The sequence below is a fragment of the Lithobates pipiens genome, unplaced genomic scaffold (assembly GCF_037356315.1).
Source record: "Lithobates pipiens isolate NorthernLeopardFrog02 unplaced genomic scaffold, aLitPip1_a1.2 Scaffold_23, whole genome shotgun sequence".
Lineage (NCBI taxonomy): Eukaryota > Metazoa > Chordata > Amphibia > Anura > Ranidae > Lithobates > Lithobates pipiens.
This window is the reverse complement of record NW_027507785.1, coordinates 229,946,488-229,971,531: the sequence shown is the minus strand read 5'-3', so window position 1 is coordinate 229,971,531 and position 25,044 is coordinate 229,946,488. Positions and strand designations below refer to the sequence as shown.

Genomic DNA, 25,044 nt, shown 5'->3' with positions numbered 1-25,044 from the left:
CGAGTCGCTCCTATTAGAACGGTTCCGTAGTACAGAACGGGGGCGACTTGTCAGGCGACAAAGTCGCCTGGACAAGTCGCCCCTGTGTGAACCGAGCCTGATGCTGACGAAGAAATGGGTAGCAAACAGATGTTTGCTTATGCTATATGTGGTTTGTGTTTTTTAAAAGTATTTGTTTTTATTTTATTTTTTTAGTTTTTACAGTGGTTGTTAACCCTCTACTTCTGATATTACAAGGCATTTCAGGGAACAAAAATCTGAATAAACTGTACAGAGTGTTAAAACAAAGTTATTTTGAATACTTTTCCTTCTAAAGAAAATCTTCGGCCCCACCAAGGCCTTCCCACCAAGCGTCATCTACAGGACATGGCTGCTTCAAATGTTAATGCCCTCTTCCGGGAGTTGCATGCTCTCTGTCAGCAGGTAGATAGTGGAGGAGTGGGTGCTGGAACTTGAATCCTTCACTACCTCTGCGGATACCAGTCTCTCCACCTTGGAGACTGAGCACCAGTCCTTCCGTCGCCACCTCATAGATGTCCACCTGTGGCTGGATGTCATAGAGAACCGCAGCAGGCAAAATAACTTGCGCCTACGCGGCATTCCTGAAGCCACTATGGGACCAGATCTCCATTTCACGGTGGTGGGGATCCTGAACCAGATCTTGGACAAACTCCCCTCAGCTGATCTTAATGGGGGTCCGTCATGTGCTAGGCCCCAGAGCGCCTCCTTCATCTCAACAGGGCCAGGCTTTCCTAGCTATGCTGCGGCATGTCATTTGCAGGGTTAATTTTTTTTTTTTTTTTTTCAACTATCAAGGAGGAAATTCTACACCTGGCTTGGTCCAAGGGCCCTATAGACTTTGATGGTGCCTCTATTCAGATTTAGCCTGATGTATCAATAAAAACGCAAGCTTTGCCAGGGCTTATGCCAGGGGTTGACAAATTTGCTTGGAATCTAGGAGCCAGCTAAAAAAGTTAGGAGCCAGGTCCGTGACGGCGATCCGGACCTGTCCCTGGCCTGACATGGAGACGAGTGAGGGGAAGATAGCCCCCAGCCCCCCACCTGTCTCCAAGTCATTGCCCATAGCTCTTAGAGGGACATTTTTAAATTGCATTTTAGTGTAAATATGAGATGTGAGGTCTCTCTGACCCCAGATCTCATATATAAAAGAGGACCTGTCATGCTTTTTTCTATTACAAGGGATTTTTACATTCGTTGTAATAGGAATAAAAGTGACACACATTTTTTTTTTTTTTTTAAAAGAACAGTGAAAAAAGTTAAAATAAAAGTTAAAATAAGAAAAAAAATGTTTTAAATGCGCCCTGTCTCGCCAAGCTTGCGTGCAGAAGCGAACGCATATATGAAAGCGGTGTTCAAACCACACATGTGAGGTATCGCTGCGATCGGTAGAGTAAGAGCAATAATTCTAGCCCCAGATCTCCTCTGTAACTCAAAACGTGCAACCTATAGAATTTTTTAAACGTCGCCTATGGAGATTTTAAAGGGTAAAAGTTTGTCGCCATTCCATGAGCGGGCGCAATTTTGAAGCGTGACATGTTGGGTATCGATTTACTCGGCGTAACATTATCTTTCACAATATAAAAAAAAAAAAATTAGGCTAACTTTACTGTTGTCTTTTTTTTTTATTAAATAAAAAATTTTTCCCCAAAAAAAGTGCGCTTGTAAGTCCGCTGTGCAAATACGGTGTGACAGACAGTATTGCAACGACCACCATTTTACTCTCTAGGGTGTTAGAATAAATAATAAAATTTTTTTTATATATATATTTATATATTTTTTGTTTTGTTTAGGGGTTCTAAGTAAAGGGATGGAGAAAGACTGGCAGGCAATCCCATTAGCATTGTTGGTTGTAATTCCAACGGCCACCACAAGAGGGCGCCAGATTCCAGAAGGAACCATAGGATCACAGAAGGCCTCAAAGCCGGGGGCTCAATTACCGGCCGCCTGCGGCGCGGCCCAACGCGATCGCGCGCGCGGGGGGGGGGGGTCCACGGAGACGGGATACCCCCAGCTATGCTGCCCCAGGCGCAAGGTCGCTGATTCTAGTCGCCAATGCGACCTGGCGACCGGGTTTTGTCGAGCACTGGCTTATGCACCCACTTCCCGGCGTCATCCTTGAGGCAACATATTGATGGGTCCACCCTTTTCCTTTAATTGTGAGGAAAGCGAGCACTGAATTTTACCTACTCTCCCCAGACCAACGTGCCAATTTCTTCAGCTTTCTGGAAAAGCCTGCTGTTAGTGTTCCTGACTGGATTGATCATAGCCTCTCAGGAGGTCTTTGGCTCACCAGTACCAAGGCCACAGCGAGTCAGACTACCTTGATCCCGTGCCTCTAGTTGGGAGGCTGTCAGATCTGCCCCAGGTGCTCCTGAGACCTGACTGTATAATGCACCAGGAAACTGACCACTGTGGAATTTATGTGGGGGATTCCTACGGGAATCTTCAGCCATTGCTGAACATTATACTAGTGTTATATTTCTGTTTCTGGGTCCTGCTGGAGTGTTTATTGGCACACACCTGATGGATAAACTCATCATCTCTCCCTTTGTGCCTATAGAGAAGGGCGACTGACTCCAGGGTCCTGCCTCCAGTCCTCTTTGGCTTTTGGATTCACTGTGTTCTGCCAAGGGTGTTGCCCTCCCCCCTGCTTGTTCACTTCCCCCTTTTTAGGATGCTGATGAGAACTTTTTGTTCTGACTGTTCCTAGACTGTGGATAGAGTCCCTGCCTCTCTACCCACATTTTACTTAAGCCAATCTTGGCCTCTAGGCACCATTCTCATGGCGGTCTTCCAAAATAGTGACCCCTCGGCTGGAACGTGATCTGTAGTTTACGGCCATTCTCCCCTTACATGAGCTGTTAATTATCACTTGTGGTGGGCCTATGGGGCCTGTCCTCTGACCCATTTTCCTGTGAGACATTACATGACCTGGGACCCTGTCGACCTTTTTGTCCATGGTTTTGACTTTATGGTTTAAGTGTCTTTTGGATTTAATTTTTAGATGTGCATGTGCTCTACCGCCATTAGGGGTGCAACGGATCACAAAACTCACGGATCAGATTGTTCCTCGGATCAGAGTCACGGATCAGTAAATAATTGAATTTGCAAAAACCTGTGAAAATTCCACCACCCTATAGTACCCACTGTAATATCCACAATCTCCCCCACTGTAATATTGGCAGAGTATGGCTGTGACTGCAATTGTCGCAGTGCTGTGGGCACTACAGATCCAGCCCACAGCGCTGCTTCCATCCGATCTCTCCCCACTCCCCTCCACTGTACAGATCAGTACACATAGGGGAGAGAGAAACCGGTGTCATGCCATGGGTCTCCTCAAGGTCACCTCCCTCAATGTGAAAGGTCTAAGTGCCCCTGAGAAGGGCTCTTGGCTGCTGGCTGATTTGAGGAAATGCACAACCCAGGTTGCCTTTCTGCAGGAAACGCACTTCCGAGGCGATCGATCCCTAAATCCACGATTAAGATGTTTCCAATGGTGTACCACAGCCCTTTCCCGATCTAAAAGTCTAAGGTGGTTTGCATCCTGATAGCCAAGTTGGATCCATGGATGTTCAAGGCATAGCGTGCACTCGGGGTCGTTTTCTCCTCCTGAAGGAGAGGGTGGGCAGCATACCGGTCACCTTTCCTAAGTTTACTTCCTGAATGTGGATAACTTGCAGTTTGTATGGACACTCCTCCCTGTGCTCATGGAGTCCATGGAGAGGGGCTTCTTGTCTTTGGGGATGACCTAAATTTTGCTATGGCTGTTACCTTAGATGCATCGCGGGGCTCCTCTCGCCTCTTTCTCCTGCCTCAAATGTTCGAAGGCATACCTTCACCTCCTTCATTTGATAGATCCCTGGTGGCTGATACATCCACAAGAACTTGACTACTGTTTTTTTTTTTTTTTTTTTTTTCCCCCAGGTTCACCACACTTGCTAGTGTCTTGACTATCTTCTGATTGTGCATAAAGATCTATCCAGAGTGGTGTCTACTAGTATAGATGTAATTTCCCTCTCAGACCATGGACCAGTTTCGCTTGATGCTTTGCTTGGGCCTGGTGACACAAATGCCTCTGTCTTGGAGACTGAGTGAGACCCTGCTTCAATCGGGAGACTCGAGCTGAGCTGTTGGCTGCCCTACAAGAGTACTTCTCATTGAATGGAGCCTCGATTGACAATCTGCTGGTTGTCTGGAGGCACATAAGCCAGTTAATCGGGGTACACTGATCACTATAGGGGCTCGCCTCAAAAGGGGGGGATCCTGTTGCATAGATGAACTCAGTCCGTGAGGAGCTCTGCTCTCTTCTGTTTCACAAAACGAAGCAAAAGCTGACATGGGCACATTATACTATGGACGAATACTCAAACCGGGTATATTGCTGGCCCGAGCCCTGCGTGGTCCCCGTACTAAAACCTATATTTATCACATCATTGACTCCTCTGTCCAAAAGCCAACAACCTTCTCTGCAATGGCGGTGGAGTTTAGATCCTTCTATGAGGGTCTTTACAACCTTGCCCCCCCCCCCTTCATCGGACTCCACTTGGGATGCAAACTCGTCCATAGTCGCATCTTGCCTCCTCTGGTATACCATCGCTTCCAGCTGGGATTAGGGAGGAGTTGGAAGAACCCATCACAGTTGAGGTGCTGGGAGTGGCGTTAGTCCAGTCTAAGCCAAAAAAGGCCCCCGGCCCAGATGGCTGTACTCCTGCTTACTACATAGCTTTCTATGAAATGTTATCTACCCCCTTGGTCTCTGCTTTAAACTTCATCATGGAGGGGCGGTCCTTGCCAATAGACACCCTTGGGGCATATAGCTCCCTTATTCCAAAGGAGGGGAAGGCTTTGATTAGGTGTATTGGACATTCATGCAGGCCACCTCCATGCTGAGCTGGATTCTATCCCTTTATTCCAACCCCTCAGCCGCAGTCAGTCAACGAGGCGAGATCTGACTTGGCATCCACAATGGCACAAGGCAGGGTTGCCCTTTTATCTCCCCTGATCTTCATACTTTCCTTGGAGCCTTTTTTTTTTTTTTTTTTTTTTTTTTTTTTGCATAAGGGCAGACCCTGGCATTGTTGGCTATCGAAAGGCGTCGGGTTCACATAAAGTGTCCGCTTTTGCAGACAATTTTATTTTCTTCATCAGACCCGCTTGCGTCTCTTCCGAAATTACTTCAGTCTTTTCAGGATTATGGCACCCTCGCCTTCTTCCAAATTAACTTGTCCAAATCATATGTTCTGAACATTACAATAGACGATTTATCTTCGTTCTCTCTGCGGTAGGCGGCTGCCGCCATCCGATATCAGGGGGTCGACATTATGCCTAACCCCTCTGATCTCTATTCAGATAACTTTGCTCCTCTGTTTTAAAACTGATTTTGCTTCACTGGCATTCACTCACTGTAACCTGGTTTTCGGCGCTGCAATGCTCTTAAAATGACCATGCTGCCAAGGTGTTGTATCTGTTGCTGGCATTGCCTAGCTGCCTTCCCCTGGTAATTTTTTTTATTTTTTAAGCTGGTGATCTCTATGTTCAGGTAATTTGTATAGTTCCACCGGAAACCTCGCCTTAAGCTTCAACTCCATCTCCCGAAGCATCGGGGGGAGTTGGTCTCTCAGACATAGGGGCGTATTACAAAGCGGCACTTCTTACCAGAATAGTGAACTGGCATTGCCACGCTGAAGGGAAACGGTGGGTGGCCGTGGAATTGGAGGATTCCAATGGTATGGCAAAGAGGTGGTCCATGGCCAGCTCTTCGCAATGGGCCACCTTACCTCTGCCGAGAGCCCTTAGGAACTCCCCCACTCTTGGCAGCATGCTGTTGGTTGTGAGGGATGCTTTCAGGCACTCTTCAATATCGCCAATACCTTCCCCCCACGGTGCCTTTTACTGGGCAATACACTATTTGTACCAAGTCTCCAATACCCCCTTTTTCAGCGACTAGCTTCCAATGGCCGCCTTCATTTATGTGATTATCTGGTGCCAGACGGAAAGCTATGCCCCTCTACCTGCGTGACGGCTGCGAACCCCCCTTTGGATTTCTGGAGCAGTCTTCGGCTGTGCAATTTCCTCTAAGTGCCAACGCTCATCAGGCATTTCTCACCAGCTCGTGGAAATAAGCACATCTGCCATAGGCAGGGAAGCGGATCTTGAAACCCAGTTTACGGATGCGCAGAGGGAGAAGATTCTTCACTTTGCCCAGACGTTGTCATAGGCCACTAGGATCCAAGAGAACGGCTATATCATTTTAACTCAATAGTACAGGGTGCCCTCTAGTCTCCACTGCTTTTTTTTTATTTATTTATTTTTTTCCCCATGTCCCTAGTTCATGTTGGCAGTGGGGCATTGCTGATGCTCCATATCTTTTGGGATTGTCCCAAACTTGGGCCCTTTTGGCAGGCGGTGGTGGAGACTGTCAAACGCCTGACCAATGTTGACCTGGAGGGGAACCCTGTAGCCTGCCTGTTGCATCTCTTGGTTTTCCAAAGTGAATAAACTTGGAGACATGGAGGACCTCACAGCTACTTTGTACTTTATTTTATTTTTTTTCCAGACTGCAATATTGCGTCGGACACTTTTGACACTTTTTTCGGGACCAGTGACACTTATTCAGCGATCAGAGCTAAAAATAAATGATTACTGTATAACTGTCACTGGCAGGGAAGGGGTTAACACTAGGGGGCCATCAAGGGGGTTAAATGTGTTACTTTAGATGTGTTCTAACTGTGGGGAATGTGGCTGACTAGAGGAGGCGAGAGATCATTGTTCCTACTTGGTAAGAACACAATCTCTCTCCTCTCCCCTGACAGAACGGGGATTTGTGTGTTTACACACAGATTCTGGTTCTTGTACCAATGGATCGCTCCGTTGTCCCTCCTGAGCCGGCGGCGGACAGGGGGGTCCCGGCACACTGTGCAGGGACCGCCCTGTCAGCTCTCCGCTCTCCTCTATGGGGATCGGATGCGCACGGACCGTCTGTCCGTGTTCATCCGATCCGCTCTGCAGACGGATAGAAAAATAAGATTTTCCTCCGTCTGCAGAATCGGACAATTGCGGAGGCGGACAATAGCGGGTGTCTGCGGATGTTCATCCGCAGACACCCGCTATCCTATAAGAATGCATGTATGTCCGTATTTCATCCGCAAACGGATGTGTGAAAGGGGCCTATCTCGTTTCTTGAGGCTCTGAAATGTCAGGAAAGTACAAATACCCCTCCAAATTACCCTTCTTTGAAAAGTGGACAGTCCAAGGTATTTAGTAAGAGGCATGGTGAGTTTTTTGAAGTTGTAATTTTTTTCCCACAATTTTTATTTTTTATTTTTTTACAAAATTGTCATAATAAGTTATTTCTCATACACAGCATATGCATACTTCCAATTACACCCCAAAATACATTCTGCAACTCTTCCCGAGTATGGCGATACCACATGTGTGGGACTTTTCACAGGCTGGCCACACAAAGAGGTCCAACATGCAGGGAGCACCGTAAGGGGTTCTAGGAGCATAAATGACACCTCTAATTTCCTAACGACCTATTACATTTGTGAAGGCCCTGGAGCACCAGGACAGTAGAATTACCCACAAAATGACCCTATTTTGGAAAGCAGACACCCCAACGTATATATTCTATGAGGCATAATGACACGGAAAACGTGGAAAAAAAATTAAGAGATATTTATTTTTTTACACAAAGTGGTCAGTTTATAAGATATTTCTAACTCAAAGCATGTACATAGCAAAAATTACACCCCAAAATACATTCTGCTACTCATCCTCAGTATGGCGATGCCACATGTGTGTGACTTTTACACAGCGTGTCCATATACAGAGGCCCAACATGCAGGGAGCGCCGTCAGGTGTTCTAGGAGCATAAATGACACCTAATATCCTAACGACCTATTACATTTGTGAAGGCCATGGAGCACTAGGACAATGGAATTACCCACGAAATGACCCCATTTTGGAAAACAAACACCCCAAAGTATCTTCTATGAAGCATTATGAGTCTTTTGAACAGTTATTTTTTTATTTTTTTACACAAATCTTCAGAAAACGTGGAAAGAAAATTTTAAATCTTTTTTTTTTTTTTTTTTTTTTATTTTTACACAAAGTTGTCCATTTATAAGATATTTCTAACACATAGCATGTATATAGCAAAAATTGTACCCCAAAACACATTCTACTACTCCTCCTGAGTATTGCAATACCACATGTGTGAGACTTTTACACAGCCTGGCCATATACAGAGGTCCTACATGCAAGTGGTACCTTCAGGCGTTCTAGGAGCATAAATTACACATCTCGTTTCGTTCCTACCTATCATACTTTTGAAGGTCCTGGAGAACCAGGACAATGGAATTACCCACATTTTGGAAAGCAAACACCCCAATGTGTATTCTGAGGCATGGGCTGCAAATAGGTACTCTGTTACTCCGACGGGCCATGATGGGTGATGACATGTACTTTGATGGGTGGTGACAGGTCTTCTTTATTGGGGGGGGGGGTCCTCTTTATCTGTTACTCCCAGGATGGGAGATCCCATCTGTGGACATCATATGACTATGGCGGGGTATTGAAGTGGTTAAAGAGCAGCTGTCATTTCAGATCCATCATGATAGCGCCTGTTAGCGGGCATCCACTTACCTGCTGCCACCATGTCCCTCACCTTGTGTCACTGCTGCTTCACCAGCTGCCCAATTAAAGTGAATGGGACAGTTGGTGAGTCAACAGATGAGGTCAGAGAAGGAGCTGCTGTGGGACAGAGATGACAGTTGCTCTTTAAAAAAAAAATTATGATTTTAATCAAGTTGGTTTAAATCAAATCCACCTTGCTGGGGACAAACCAAAATTGTATTTTTCATTTTTTCACTTTTGGTGAAAATAGTAAATAGGACAAACAAAGAGGGTGAATCTCAATAACGGGTTTACAGATGACAATAAAAAACCTGACAGGTGGTGTTATCCATCTCCACTCTATCCAAAATTAGAAAAAATAATTTCTTCAGTTATACTTTAAGTTTAAGTGATAATTTTGGGGAAGAGCACACCAAGACTATATAAATAAAAAAAAAAATTACATTCCGACATGATGGCCAGCAATGCTGGGACTAGCATGTGATTGTTACCAAGCCCCTTCATTTGCAGAGTGTCACAATTTACTTGTAACTAACTTGGCTTCTTAGATTTTTATTTTCCAACTTGAAGTTTTATACTCTTAAATGTATTTGGCACAGTGTTAGTAATGGTGTTTTTTTTTTTTTTTAAAGAGACGCAACTGCTGCAGGCAAGTCACTGGTCCTTAAAAGATCCCCTTTCCGGCAGAGTAAGAAGTCCTTGACAAAATCATCTATTCGGCATGGACAGAAACCCAAGAGACAAGTTTGCAAATTTGAAGAAGATCAATATGTCCTAGCAAGATGGTCAGATGGATTGTTTTATCTTGGAACTATCAAAAAGGTAATGACTGATGTAATGTATATCCTGTGTGAAAAATAATTCATTTACAGTATCATATAACGTAAAGCCACTGCCTTTTGAGATCCTTGTAAATTAAGACGCATTTTCGGGTCTAGGCTGTTTAGAAATGTTTATGGCATAGGTTTGCCTTCTGCGTGACATATGTCGGAAAATTTGGCGCTTCTCAATGGGAGCCTCCAGCTCCCACTTCCTCCCGGTACACCGGAAGGGAGATCACCTCCACCTCACCAGCCGGACGCCCACAGTGACTATGCCGGCCCCTCAGAAGAGGGGGAGACAAGTGGGGCTTTGTTCTCCCGCATCGCTGGACCCTGGGACAGGTAAGTGTTCGATTTACTAAAAGGCAGCAGCTGCAGTAGTTGTTACGTGGAACTCCGCTTTAATGTATTTTTTACTAAAAATGTGCATTCTAAGGCTAGGTTCACTTGTATGCGGTTGTAACCGCATCCGATTCGCATGACATGTGAAAGAACATTGCTTTCTATTGTGCCTGTTCACATATATCTGGTGCCTCTGGAGTGTGGAATCAGTACGAATTGGAGTCCTGTCTGTTTACTGAGCAGTGCGGTCCAGCTCGGGTGCGAATTCAGGCCCATTGACTTCTATGGGAACGCTTCTAGATTGCACATGCTGTTCAGTTATGAACAGGATAAAATCCTGACCTAATCCTGATCAAAAACTGACCTGAAACGCTGCACTACTTTGTCAGTTAGCTGTAAAAACTAATATGTCAATATTTTATCACACCTTCATGCTGTTGCTGCTTGATCAGATCCAGAACCTCTAGTGAAATGCAGAAAGCTAGCAGGGCCTGAACATACATTTTAATTCTTAGCAATCGCAAAACAGGTTATTGAATTTTCTTATATAGTTATAGTTAGGTTGAATAAAGAAACCAGTCCATCCAGTTCAACCTGAGTGAGTGTCTACAATTGTCCCTATCCCTGGACATCTTGATACCTGCAATTGCATACCTTTATTACAGATAGGGGTGCAACGGATCGGCACCGATCTGTGATCTGAACGGGTCACCCCGCTCGGATTGGCACACGCCGTGATCAGCGGAGAGCGCTCCGCTGTCACGGCCTTAGGAAAGGCCGTAGCGGCGGCCATTTTTCTACACCCAGGCCGTTTTACGATGTGACTGATCCGTCAAATGACGGAGCGATCACTTGTAAACAAATGACGCCGGTTCCTCTCTCCCCTCTCTGTACTGATCTGTACAGTGGAAGGGGAGAGAGCGGATGGGTGCATTATGTGGGTTGGATCTGTAGTGCCCACAGCGCTGCTCTTTGACAGCCTACTCTGCCATACCCTAATACTATTACATACCCTGCCAATGCTCTGCCGTACCCTGCCAATATTACAGTGGGGGAGATTGTGGATATTACAGTGGGAACTATATGGCGGTGGAATTTTCACAGGTTTTTGCAAATTCAATTATTTGCTGATTCGAAAAATGATCCGATCCGTGACTGATCCGAGGAACGATCCGATCCATTGCACCCCTAATTAAAGATATCTAAAAGCTTGCTCTTCCACTGGGAGAGATGCTGAAAAGTTGTGGGTGGGGCTGCAGGCTGGTGTTTGCAAGCAGAACAGTCTGGGTGTCTGAGCTCCCAGTGCACTTTGGAAAACGAATGAAAGCATTCCATGACCATCAGTCATGCTGATATTCAGTACTTTTGAGTCATAGACCAGGCACAGATGCATAGTTCTGGCTTTACTTGCTGCATGCCCCTTCTGGGTCAGTAAATCAGAAACTGTCAGAGAGTTGGTCAACTAAAACATTTAGAAGAAGGGCAGTAAATGGCAGCCTCCATATTCATATTGCTACTATAGCTCACATAGGCTTGGCACATTTGTTTTTTGCCTGTGTTGCATTGAAATCCATCAAAAGACACAAGCATAAGACGTTGAAATGGATTATAATGCTTGTTGATGTGAAATGTAAAGATTGCAACGCACAATAAAATGCTTGGTAATGCATATGATGCATTATCATTGATTTCAGTTGAAATTGTGCGGGAAATGTACAAAAATTCAAGTGTTGGAGCTCCAACTGTCTGATATGACTCAATTTGGCAGTGTTGAAAATGACTGCCTGACCATTGTTAAAATGGCAGGTACCTTGCAGTAATCAATTCAGCTTTATGCAGGCCATACATACATGGTCGGATTTCAAACAAATTCTCTTTTCAAAATCAAAGTTCTTTTTTTTTTGTGATCCGATGATGCCACTATTGATTTTCAAAATTCGGCCGACCAAGCCTTCAATTTCACCATGTTGCTACAGAAAATAATTTTTGTGGCCGGGTATCTTTTCTCTTCGTAAATTTCCTTTTCTTGCACATTTTTTCTTATTGCATTTCTTGCACGATTCTCCCATCATTGATTAGAAAATAGTTAGTTTTTCCAAAAATTTCCAACATGTCTGATTCCTCAAATTTGATTGCCACACGAAAATTGGCTGTTGCTGCAGCCCACTAATGGTGCTAAATTCGTACGAAAATTCTAGCATTTTCGAAATTCGAACCGCGTATGGCCGGCATTATAAAGGAAAGAATTGTTTTCATTTTTACAACTAGTCAAAATCTAAACTCATTAAAATGGTACTGGCTTGAAACAGAAATTATTTCAAATGATTGCAACACCCCCATAGAGGTGTGGTGTGTTGGATTTTTTTTTTTTTTTTTGTGCTTTTACGTTATTTTAGTTCTTCTATAAAAAATGCTTTTATTTCTATTGCAGATAGATAACATTCAGCAGAGCTGTTTTATATTATTTGAAGACAGCTCTAAATCTTGGGTACTTTGGAAGGACATACAAACGGGTAAGATTAGTAAAATGTACAGATTATCCTTGACTTCTAAAATTTTACTGTTATCTGCAATATAACTACTGCTGCTGAATCTACCTTGTCTACAATTAACCCTGTTTCTTTAACCTGAAAATGAAAGATGCCATGTCCCCATCAAATCATTTTTCTTCATTGAACTTTATTACAAAATACTAATGCTGAATTAGAAGCAATGCTGTCCACCAGTACCGCCTCTAACACTTTTCTGCCTGGGAGGGGCTTATTAGTGATTACCTACTTGAACTCTCACTCTTCTACATTCTCCATGGAGCAGAACAATTTTTACGTTTCTGCTATGGGTTGATGATTTTGCAATAATGTTGTCTTTACTTTAGACAAAGTAACGTGTGGTGTTTTTTTTTTTTTTTTTTTTATCATTATTTTTTTTTTGCTCTAATAAGGTCGTTTGTTTGATATCTTGCAAAACTGATTGTTTTTGCTTTATTTCTTATGGAAACCATTGCCAAAAAAAGTAACTAAAATGCTTGTGGTCAGAAATGATCCTGCAGTGTCATCCAGAGGAGGTCTCTGTGTCCGTGTCCCTGGGGTCCAGCTGACAGCTCGCACAGGGGATTTTCGGCTCTCGCAGCCTATTCAGGGCAGTGAAGGATGCTGGGAACTCGAGCGTGACCTCACTTTTGGATGCAGGGCAAAGGAGATGGCTTTGCATTCACAGCTTGCATGCTCATTCCTCAGGCCACAAATTAGCGCGCATGCTCCTAACGCAAAGCCGTCTCCCTTGCCCTGCACCCCTGAAAGTGACGTCGCTCACTCTTGCTTTTTTTATTTATTTTTTTGTGCAAAGTTGAAAAAAAAAATACAGACCAAAACTAGTTTACGTATTAATGGTTGGAGAAATTCGAAATAAAAAAAAATACACTGAAAATTATTATGGACGAGTTATTTGGGGCTGATTAGGATGAACTAAGGTTTAAAAAGGCTTTAAAGTGGATGTAATCCCTCATATATCCAGTGAAGTAAACAGCCTCAGATGATACACAGATGAAACAATTCTCCCTATATATGTTATACTTGTATATCTGCTGTCTTCCAGCATTCTAGACTGTTTAGAAAGTGCACATCCTGTTAGGCTGGTTTTATCTTGGTTGTTGAACTTGTCAGAAGTTATGCTGATAACAGAAGGACCAAGCAGCAGAAAGACATGGGACTTAGGGCTTTGAAGAGAGCTAAGTAAACAATACACGATAAATGTGCCCAGGTCAAATTTCACGAATGGGGTTTACATCCACTTTTAAATAGGAATTTTTATTTATTTATTTATTTTAGGGCCCCTATTACATGGGCATTGTTGGGACACCAAGACCAAGCAGGGTTGAGGTGTGTGTTTACATTTCACCTTGGCCACCTGTCAAAACCTGGCAATGGCGGCCCATACGCCTTGATACAGCTTTGAGGCTTTGCATTGCGGCATGGCAAAAAAGTGGTGCATGTCGTGTTAAGCAGGTGATGCCACCTGCCAACATGGAGTAGCTTGGGTGGTGCTGCAACTGCATCTTATGAACATGGTTGCGGTATGGTGAAGCGATTATGGTGAGAAATCCCTAAAGCAGCACATAGTCTCCTAATAGACTGCTGCTGACAAAACCATCCACTGATGTCTTGAAGCTCATCCCTTTGATCTTCAGATGGAAGGAAATAGTAGATACAAAGCAACATTGTTTTGTATCTCCTTCTGTGTCTGTATAGAGTTCATAAACCATGTCAGCCTGTTTTTTGACAGAAACAGCCATTACAGATGCTATATTTACTTGTAAACTCTCTCCCTGCAACTTGCCAGCAATTCCTGACTGTCAAAATGACAGTCTGAAAATTGTCAATAAGCGTGGTGGTGGTGGGGCGATGGCATCACAGGACAGGGTCAGGGACACATGTCCTGTGTATGGGGTGTTTATTTTTATTTTTTCTTCTACGTGACTGTCCATAGGTTTCATTCCAGGAGAGGCATAGCGGAGGACGAGCAGAGTGTCCTGGATGCGTTGCTTGAAATGCAGAGTTCGGAAGGCGATGTGCCTTTTTGGTTTGTAATTTTGGGAATAGGATGGGTCCACTGCAGCCACAGTACCTACAACCAGCTTGGACCAAACAAATTATTGGCATGCCAGAATGGTCTGACTGCTGCTTAGGCTGCTGTATAGTGTGCTAGTTGTGTATCGGCAACAGTACCAGTGACTTCTTATACTGTTGGGTACAGAGTTGCTTTTAACACATCTGCCATTTAGGAGAAGCGAGCGGATGGTGTCATCTCTCTCTTTTTTTTTATATTTTAAATTCAAGTTTTAAAAGCCCTTGTTCTTACATTATATTTCAGGAGCCTCTGAAAGTGGTGAAATGGTTTGTCTAATATGTCAGGAGGAGTATTCTGAAGCCCCAAATGAGATAGTTATTTGTGACAAGTGTGGCCAAGGTTGGTATATTACAATTTTTTTTTTTTTTTTTTTTTGTTTTGGTCACTGAAGTTCCCAAATTTGTATGTGTCTGTCATTTTATGAAAGCTAGATAAGAAAGTAAATACAAATTGAACCTTTTTTTTTTTTTTTTTTTTTTGTGGTTGTAGGTTATCACCAACTGTGCCACACACCAAAGATTGACTCCACTGTGATTGATAGTGATGAGAAATGGTTATGCCGGCAGTGTGTATTTGCCACTACTACGAAGGTAATCTTCTTTAACCATATATATGATTTTTACAAATTACCTTCTATAATAAGCTAGTAATGTTTACTCGCTTGGTTTGTATTTAGTAAACAGTTGAATCATCACCACATGTGAACATACAAGCCTGTGTATTGTAAGCTAAAGATCAACTCCAGTCACATATAAAAACAATTCAGCATATAGTTTAAAAAAAAAAAAAACATAAAATGTAATACAACTTAGAACCTGAAATTAACTTGACATCAGCCTATAGTTTTCTCTGTACCACAATACTCAGCAGTCACAACTGTGCCGGGAGTTCTCTCCCAGCAGTTACCGGCTGGTAACCTGAAGGCTTCTGATTGCTTCTTTGTGATTTGGAGCTTTCTGATGATCGAGGTGACAGCCAATTACGGTGGTAACATTAAATACCCCGCCTCCCGGTATCTGAAACCTCTTAAAGGGCTAGGAGGCACCGGCGCAAAGAGGTTAAGGTATAACTAAAGGCGAAACTTTTTTTATTGTTTTTTTTTTTAGATAGAGGACATCTGTCGAGTTCAAGGCTCTGTTCTCCACATTTCAGATTGCGGGCGGAATCTCCGATTTTAAATTGCGGCAAAACGTGGGATGTCCGTGCGTTGCCCATTGATTTTAATAGCAACCCCGAACGCGGCACGATCTTTCCTGTGATTCGCCTGGCGACAATCGCAGTAAAAATGGGCAAACAGAATTGCTGGGATGCCTGTCTCCCAAAAGAAATATATTAAGAATTATGGAGATTCACCCTCTTTGTCCTGTTATTATTGATGATAAATCCCATGTTTTGGGTTGTACCTAGAAAAGTGATAAAGGGTAAATCTTCCTATAGGGGCACTAGTTCTGGTGACCTTTGGGGGGGGGGGGGGGGGGGGTTTGTTGTTCAAAAATACTCCTCATTTCTCATGGATTTCTTCTCCCTTCCTGTTTTGGCTATAGCAAAGGATGTGAAGGGAAATCTCCCCAATAAGACACAGATGGCAAAAAATAAATTTACAAGGGTTATAACCTTCTCTTACTCTATCCAAAATGAGGGGGGGGGGGGGAAGTTGCCTATAGTTCTGCATTAACTGACATGGAAGGATAAAACAAGGCCACTATGTTGCTAAACAGCAAGTAATCACTTTAATTTTTTATTCTATATCTACCTAAAAACGGATGGCCCATCACAATTCGAACATTACAGCCCGAGAGGGCTTTACATACGTTGCGATGCTTCGCTTTGTGGCTTTGGCAATTTTAGCTGCAAAGTTTGGCAGACGACACCACCTGTCCAAACTTGTCCATTGAGATCAGTGGGGCCACACAGTGAGCAAAACACTTGACTTGCAGTTATGGTGTGTCATGCAATGTAAAATTGTCATTCAGCAATTTAAAATAAACAGACAGACATAAGCAATCAGAGGTGTAGCGCCATCTGAACACCTACCAGCTGATCCTATGCCCCTTTCTAAAATACCGTCCACCACAGATCACGCTTCAGAAGGCGATAAGCAGAGCGTTGGAAAATTACTAATGCTGTGCTATTTCTCTAGAAAGCCCATAGTGCTCTGTGGACTCCTTGTTATGGATGTTCTTAGAAGGAAATCTTGTTTTACAAACAAACATTTAATACAGTTTTCCATCTTCATAGACTGCACTGCAGCAAAGAAAAGTGATAGAAAGCTACTGTCAGGAAATTTCGTATAACATTTTATTGAAATTTTTGAAAATACATAACAGAGAAAGATCAATAGTAGCAAATACATCCAATTGTTATAAGACATATTTAAAAGATAAATTAAACAATATATAATGTTGAAATGAACACAGTATGTCTGGTTATGTTACTTTCATAAACTATATAAGTATCTGTGGATGCACAAATCATATAGCTAAAAAAAAAAAAAAAAAAAAAAAAAAAAAAAGTAGTTTAAGTAATTAAATTATAGAATACTAAAAGGATAAGGGGAAAATAAGGTCAATTAAAATGCATCTGTATATTATCAAGATATCATAGTGAGTATTCATGTGAGGATCCTAGTATATGTCGCTGTTGTACGGAACTGTAACCAGCAGGTCCATGTTTGCGTAAATTTAGGTTGTGTTTCTTTCGCCTGGTGGATAAGTTCCTCCATTTCAGCTGTTTTATTTATGCGTATGAACCATTCTTTGAGGGATGGAGGTTCAGTGGATTTCCATCTGTTAGGTATACACATATTCGCTGCCATGATCATGTGCATGGTCAAGGATCTGAGGTATGATCGTGTGGGAGATGGGAAGTGTAATAACATCTGTGCCGGGGAGTATTCAAGAGAAAATGTAGTTACTTGTTGGGTAATGTTATGTACTTCCTTCCAAAATGGTTGGATTTTGGGACATGCCCACCATATGTGAATCAAAGATCCAACCTCTATATTGCATCTCCAGCAGAGTGGGGAAGTGGTTGGGTACATGTGATGCAATTTAGATGGTGTTCTATACCATCGAGACAATAACTTGAATGCATTCTCTTGAGCATAAACATTCATAGATCCTTTATGTATCACTGTATAGATATGCGTCCAATTTTTCTCCGTAAGCTTAATGGAAAGATCTTTTTGCCATTTATCTAAGACCCAATTCTCAGAACTGGTTTGGGTAGGGAATAGAAGATTATAAGAGAAAGAAATAAGGTGCCTTTGCGGTTCGTTTTTCAGACACATTATTTCAAAGGGGGTTTTAGGTCTCGTCCATTCATAGGTTTTGGCGTTTATGTTTAGAAAATGTCTAATTTGTTGATATGTCTGTGATGAAAAATTAGAGGCATTTAGCTTAAGCAAAAGGGTGGCATAAGAAATTGGGCGGTTGGTGTCAAAAAAATGTTCAGCCCGGATCGTGTTGTGTGGCCAATCTGGTAGAAAAGAGGGTTGAATACCGGGTGTGAATGCAGGATTCATCTTAAGCGGAGTCAAGGGTCCCATGATAGAGGAAAGGTTGAATTTGTCACAGAGTTGTCGGAAGGTGTTCAATGTCGGGGATATAATTGGATGATTTACGTATACTGGAGGGATGTGTTTCCTGAGTAACCAAGGAGATTGGGCTATTGGTATTGAGGATAGCGAATTTTCAACTTTAACCCATGCTTTTTGTGCAGAATGAACATTCCAATCTATAATTCTAGTCAGTTGACATGCCTGGTAGTATTTTTTAATATCTGGCATACCCAAACCCCCCTTGAGTTTGGGGGTGGTAAGTCTCTCATAGTTTAATCTAGGTTTCGTTGTTCCCCAAATAAAATCTGAACACAATTTGCGATAGGTAGTAAAAAATGAGTTTGGTAATTTAATTGGAATCGTTTGAAAAAGGTATAATATTCTAGGTAGGATGTTCATCTTCATAATAGCAGCTCTGCCAAACCAGGAAAAGACTCCAGTAGACCACTTGGTGAGATCATTTTTAATGTTACGTAAAAGAGGCAAGTAATTCTCGGAATATAAGTTTGTCAATGATGTAGGTAATTGTATACCTAGATATGTGAGGCTGTTACGTGTCCATTTAAAGGGAAAGTTAATTTGACATAGTTTATATAATTTTGTGGGTAATGAGATATTTAGGGCATTAGATTTCGAAAAGTTTATCTGGAGATTTGATAATTTTTTAAAATATTCCAAAGTTTGAAGCAAATTAGGGATAGACGTCAAGGGTTCAGATAGAAACAGAAGTATATCATCAGCAAATGCTGCTGTTTTAAACGTGGTTCCCTTGATCTCTATGCCCTTTATGTCGGGGTTATCTCTAATATTACGTAGGAGTGGTTCAAGAGTAAGAACAAAGATCAGAGGGGATAGTGGACAACCCTGACGTGTACCGTTCGTAATGGAGAAGGCATTCGATAGATGACCATTTACTTGAACCTTGGCCGTTGGGATGGAATATAATAGATTGATATAATTTATCATCCGAGGGGGGAGTCTAATCATGTGTAGCGTTTCTATCATGTAGTCCCAGTTCACTCTATCGAATGCCTTCTCCGCATCTAATGATAATAAAAAGCCTTTGTGTTTTTGGGAAGTAATCCAATGATGAATATTGATTGCTTTAAGGGTATTATCCCTTGCTTCTCTGCCGGGTATAAAGCCTACTTGGTCGGGATGGATCAGGTCAGGAAGTAAGGGGAGAATTCTGTTCGCCAAAATTTTGGCATACCATTTTAGGTCTACATTTAATAGTGAAATGGGTCTATAGTTCGTTACTTGTGAGGTGTCTTTGCCTGGTTTAGGGATCACCGTGATATGTGCTGTAAGGAGGTCTCTGGGTGGAATAGTGTGTGGAGTTATATTTTCGAAGGAAGCTACTAAATAGGGGATTAATAGTTGTGCATATGTTTTATAATACCCAACAGTTAGTCCATCTGGACCTGGGCTTTTACCCGATTTCAGGAGTTTCAAGGCCGATGTAGCTTCATCTATGGTTATAGGTGAGTCCATTGTTTGATAAGCGGTGTCAGAGATTGGAGTGGGGCAATAACATCGTAAAAAGTCGGTAATCAATTGCTTTCTCTTAGAGGAGGTTTGGGGGGTGGTAGTTTCGGCTAGGTTATATAATTTAGAATAGTAATCTACAAATTGTTGAGCTATATCCTGAGTTGAATTGATTTTGCGGCCTAGTGGATCCGTAAGCGAATGAACAGTGTGAGATGCTTTCCTGGATTGAAGGGCTCTTGCTAAAAATTTGCTAGTTTTATTTCCATATTCATAGAACGTTTTTTGGGAAAGAATGTATCTGCGTCGAGTTTGCTTACCAAGAAGATCTAACATTTCCTTCCTAGCATTGGTTAATGTAAGCATAGTGGCGGAAGCCCTTGTGGCTTTATGTGCTTTTTCAAGTTGTCTAATTTTATCAGTCAGTTCAAAGAATTTTTTCTGGGCTTCTTTCTTGCGTTTGGCTGCGGCTGCAATAAGAATGCCTCTTATTACACATTTGTGGGCTTCCCAATTAATCAGGGGCGAGGTATCAGAAGCTTTGTTTTCCTGAAAAAAATTTTTAATTCCTTTTTCTACATCCTTAACTATCGTTGGATCTGTAAGGAGGGAGGGGTCAAGTTTCCATGTATTCTTATGTGGGGAAGATGTGGGGAACGTTAAAGTTAATGATATTGGATGATGATCGGAGAGAAATAGGGGTTCTATGGTTGCATGGGATATTGCAGGGAGGTCAGCTTGTGAAATGAAAAGGTAATCAATTCTAGAGTATTTATTATGTGGTGCAGAGAAGAACGTGTAGTCTTTGGTATCTGGGTTTAAAGTGCGCCATGTGTCATGTAACAAAAGGGAATGGAGTTGAGTTTTGATTGCTTTGAGTGCTGCATAGGGGAGGGACGAGGTGGAAGTAGATGTGTCAAGTGTAGGATTTAGGGGGACATTGAAGTCTCCACCTACTAATAAAGTACCTGTTTGAAAGTCAGTTAAATGTTGTAACGTGTCTCGAAAAAAGGATACTTGTTTATCGTTAGGGGCATATAAATTTGCTAGTGTGAATGTTTTTCCATTATAAGAAAATTTCAGGAAAATATATCTACCATTGTCATCAACAAGAGTTTCCGTGACTTGGAAAGGGCAATGTTTTGAAAATAAAACAGAGACTCCCTTTGATTTTGAAACATTGTTTGTAGAATGGAAAACCGTCGGGAAGTATCTGTTTTGCAATTTTGGAATCATAGCTGTCTTAAAATGGGTTTCTTGTAATAATAAAATGTCTACTTTCCATTTTTGCATAGTTAGCAGTAATTGGGTTCTCTTTTCAGGGATATTCAAGCCCTTGACATTAAGTGAAACTATCTTAAGGCGATCTATTCCGGTTTTAGGTGAATTGGCAGGCATGTTGTAATAAAGAGTACAGATGTCTAGAAGAAAACTCTGGTATTGGGTAAGTTTGACGAATATAGAAGGATTACCTTACGTGGTATAAAAGATAAGAGATATCTGATATTTATGGTTGAGTATGTCTGTTCGACCCTATTATAGAGGGGGGTTAAAGGACAGTAAAGTACACTTGATAAAGTCAGGGAAGTGGGGAATATCCGGCAACAGGTGAGTCCTGCTCTCCTGTTTCAGGGGTATTAACAGAGCCGGAGTGGTGAGTGGTGAACTAATCTAATAAATCTTGATAAAACAAGAGAAAGTAGGACAGTGATTGACACCACTATATAGGAGGTGGTCTTGGTGAGAAGAGTTGGATATCCAGGTCCAAGGCCAAATCATTAGCCTGTTGTATTGAAAGTGTAAATATCTGCAGAGGAATGTAATATATACCGAGAGGATGAGGTAATCAAAAAAAATTAGAAATACAAACCATATATAAAAGAAAAGTTTGTGAGTGGTATGACAGTTGTCAAAGGTTAATGAAGTAAACGGGTTGTAATTTATGTAAATGTGGATTGAAGTATTGATCGAATTGCTAACATTGCATGTATGTTTATCGTGGAATATCGGGCTTCATGTATAAGTTGTTATTGACACCGTTAGCAATCTGTCTTTTGTATGGATTGAATGTGGATGGGTCTAAAGCAATGTGAGGATCACGTGAAAGGTCTGGGCGTTCTTAAACATATATATTCTTAAACATATATAACTTTTATATAACACTGAAAACATAGGAGTGAGAAAAAAAAAAAAAAAAAAAAAAAAATTTCTAGTATATCAACTCTATCCTTAAGGCTAGGTAGACACTCTGTCCGGTCAACTCAATAACCTTAGATATTTATGGCATATCGCACGGGTATATTAACTTTGCTTTACGATTAATATCAAATATTCTAAAATGTGATCCAATACGTAAATCCCAACAGGAGATTTGAATAAGTAAATTACTGAAACTTATAGGAAAGTCACGTGGTGAAGAGTGTCCACCTGTATACGATTGCAGCTAAACCATATCACACATAAAGCAAAAATATGTATTTGATTAGTCTCCTAACTATGTTTAAAAAAAAAAAAAAAAAAAAAAAAAAAAAGTACATGCAAATTATCTGCAAACATCTTCTGCAAAAAAAGGCTCTGAGTTCCGGATAGCTTTGGTAAAAGTTATATTATTGAAAGAGATATTGGTATATCATTTTCCAAGTTAGGAGAACAGTTTATCTCCGAAGGAATGAATCATAGGTATCTTCTCCGGTCTGCATATCTTATGTGGAACAAAGCTTATTAGAAGAGATATGGAAGCATTCATAGGAGGGGAAAGCTAAACAGTTCTTAGCAAAGCAGCGATAGCGATTCTGTGTAAGTATATAGCTCAGTAGAAGCCATGCGAGCATAACAGCAGAAAATCTAGTGAAGGATAAGGGTGAAAGAAAAAAAAGAACAAAAACAAACTGTAGAGCCATAGATTATACTTTCACTAGGTGGCAAGTAATCTTAACATAGAATGTTTTAGCGGATCTAATCAGCAGTGTGACAAAAGGGTGACTAAGTATCTTTTCGGAGATCAAAGTGTAGCAAAGTTGTTGGAAGCATGCAGGAGTTTGTAACATATCTGATTGTATTTAAAAGTCAGAGCGGGAAATGGCAGAAAAAGTGGAATACAGGGAGAGGAAAAAATAAAAAAAATAAAAATACTGAAAGAGATGCAGGAAAGCAGAATTGGTGAGTACTTATCTGTATTTAATGGAGGATTTGTGACATTTCAGCGATCACGGCGAGCTCTGCGAGACAGTGGAGCAGATGTAGGGCTATGAAGCTGGGGTTGTGAAGGCGGTGTACGCGATGCTCTTGTTAGCGAGGGAGAGCGGCGCCTTCGAAAGTGAGTGTGCTGTGTTTCCATCAAGTCTTCGGTAAGGCTTTTTGGGATTGAATTAGACTTGAGAGCTGTGTTAAATTCAGAGTACCAGTGAGGTAGCTCCACGTAAGGTATATCTAGCGTATAGCAGAATCCTTCAAGCTCTTCGGGAACTCTTAGCAGGGCTGTTTTCCCATTATTAGAAGCAGATAATCCAAAGGGAAATTTCCAGCGGTATAAAATTCCTTCACTTTTCAGTACTTCTAACAGGGGGCGCAGATCCCTTCTATTTCGAAGAGTTATGGCAGAAAGGTCTTGGAAGATGTGAATAATATTGCCATTGTAATTCAGTTGTTGTTTAAGCCTGGCACGCTTCAGAATCTCTTCCTTTACTTTATAGTCAGTCAGGCAACAGACTATATCCCGCGGTGGATCAGTGTCTTTCCCTCTGGGTCTGAGTGCCCTATGGAAGCGTTCCATATCGATTTGAGAGTGAGCAGGCTTCTCTAGGAGTTGATTGAAGAGATCCGTGATGGTAGATAGAATTTGATCTGGAACAACACTTTCGGGGATTCCTCTTATCCGGAGGTTGTGTCTTCTCCCCCGGTTGTCAAGGTCCTCGACGTGTCTCTGGATATCCCGGAGCTGCAGTGTATGTGAGTCCATGGTTCGGTGTATCTTTGTGATAGCTGTTTGATGCACAGCCGTCTTCTTCTCGACGTCTTGAACTCTGCCCGCAATGGCTTGAATCTCATGACGGAGATCTGTGATAGCAGCGAATAAAGTATCTTTAATGTCCGCTGCCACTGTCCGTAGGTCCGTTAGACTCGGTTGTTGGTGAGCCATTTGTGTTGGTTGTAGCGTTGCGGGAGCTGAGGTGGCTGGAGTTAACACAATCCCGCCTGAACTCTGAGAGGATTCTGAGGTGGCCATGTTGGCCCGATGTGCCGTAATCACCTCAGAGATATTCTGGGTCCTCCGGTTATGGGTTTCTCTCGGGGAGCGGGATCTTGAGGTAGAAGTTCCTCTAGAAGCTGTCCCCATCCTCTGGGAAATTAAATATGGTGAATAAATCCTCTGTATGCTAAGGGAAGGCTTAGATTTGGCGGAGCTGTAGAGCTAAGCATCCATCTTCTCTCACGGCAAGCCACGCCCCCCTGTCAGGAAATTTCATGCTGAATGTGTGTTTGCTTTCAGTATTTGAAGTATCTGACATATGGTTGTCAGTACTTTTAAATGTCCTCTCTAGTGCAGTTACTAGAGAAGGCTGTAAAAGTTCCACTTTCTGTGTACAATAGTGTGTAGCTCGTTTAGTAGTCCTTGAATATTTTTTTCCTCATCTTTGTGTGGAAAATAATTTGCATGTAAACCTAGAAGTTTTTCACTTTTACAGAGAAAGTAGAATACCTCTCGTCAGCTTCTTTTCAATATTTTCCAATTCAGAATTCTGACAATAAACTGGTTTAACGACTCTGCCAAAACCAATAGGTCTCTGCCAGACTAAGTAATGCCAAAGATAGCTGAACAGCTGTTTAGGTGATAGATGCTCAGCTCAAGGCTCCCACTGTGAAGACCTCCCGTTAGTCAGCTGAAGCATTTAATATGGACAGATGTTTCATTGTTTTTCTGAAAGTGCTAAACTGCAACACTGATACTTTGTCACTTTTTTTTCTTCTTTTTTTAAGAGGGGAGGAGCTTTGAAAAAAGGACCCAATGCTAAAGCCCTACAGGTCATGAAGCAATCTCTGCCGTACAATTTGGACGAGTTAGAATGGGATGTAGGCCACAAGACCAATGTACAGCAATGTTACTGCTACTGTGGCGGCCCAGGAGAGTGAGTACAACATATCTGCTTTTTCTAAAAGAGTATAAGGTTGATTTACTAAAACTGGAGACTGCAAAAATCTGGTGTAGCTGTGCATGGTAGCCACATTTTGTACACTCTGCTTTTAGTAAATCACCTCCTTTATGTTTTTTTATTTTCCTTGCCTGACATTCTATTCTTGCTATTTTGCACGTAGATCACCTGAAATCTCAACGCTTCCATACTGCCTCCTCCTGTTGTGGACATGCTGGGTGCTGGTCCCTGGAGCTTGTTCACGCTCCATATAAATGAGGAACAAATGACCGCGCACTGATAGTATCTGATAACTTTCTTCAGCAAATTTTATAGCACAAACGGTTCATATTGTTTGGCTACACCTGAAGGATTGCCATTTAATGCATTTCACCCTTCCAGGCTTCGTTTTATCTTTAAG

The 25,044-nt window shown here is 42.0% G+C and overlaps 1 protein-coding gene across 2 annotated transcripts in view; it reads left to right on the top strand.

Annotated features, from left to right (window-relative positions):
- MTF2 (metal response element binding transcription factor 2) overlaps positions 1-25,044 on the top strand; it is an 82,361-nt gene that overhangs the window by 6,768 nt on the left and 50,549 nt on the right. For both annotated transcript variants that reach the window (XM_077452905.1, XM_077452904.1), the window contains exons 2-6: positions 9,291-9,480; positions 12,253-12,334; positions 14,691-14,786; positions 14,937-15,037; positions 24,472-24,620. In XM_077452905.1, the coding sequence (XP_077309031.1) occupies positions 9,291-9,480; positions 12,253-12,334; positions 14,691-14,786; positions 14,937-15,037; positions 24,472-24,620 (618 nt within the window). The remainder of the gene's footprint in view (positions 1-9,290; positions 9,481-12,252; positions 12,335-14,690; positions 14,787-14,936; positions 15,038-24,471; positions 24,621-25,044) is intronic.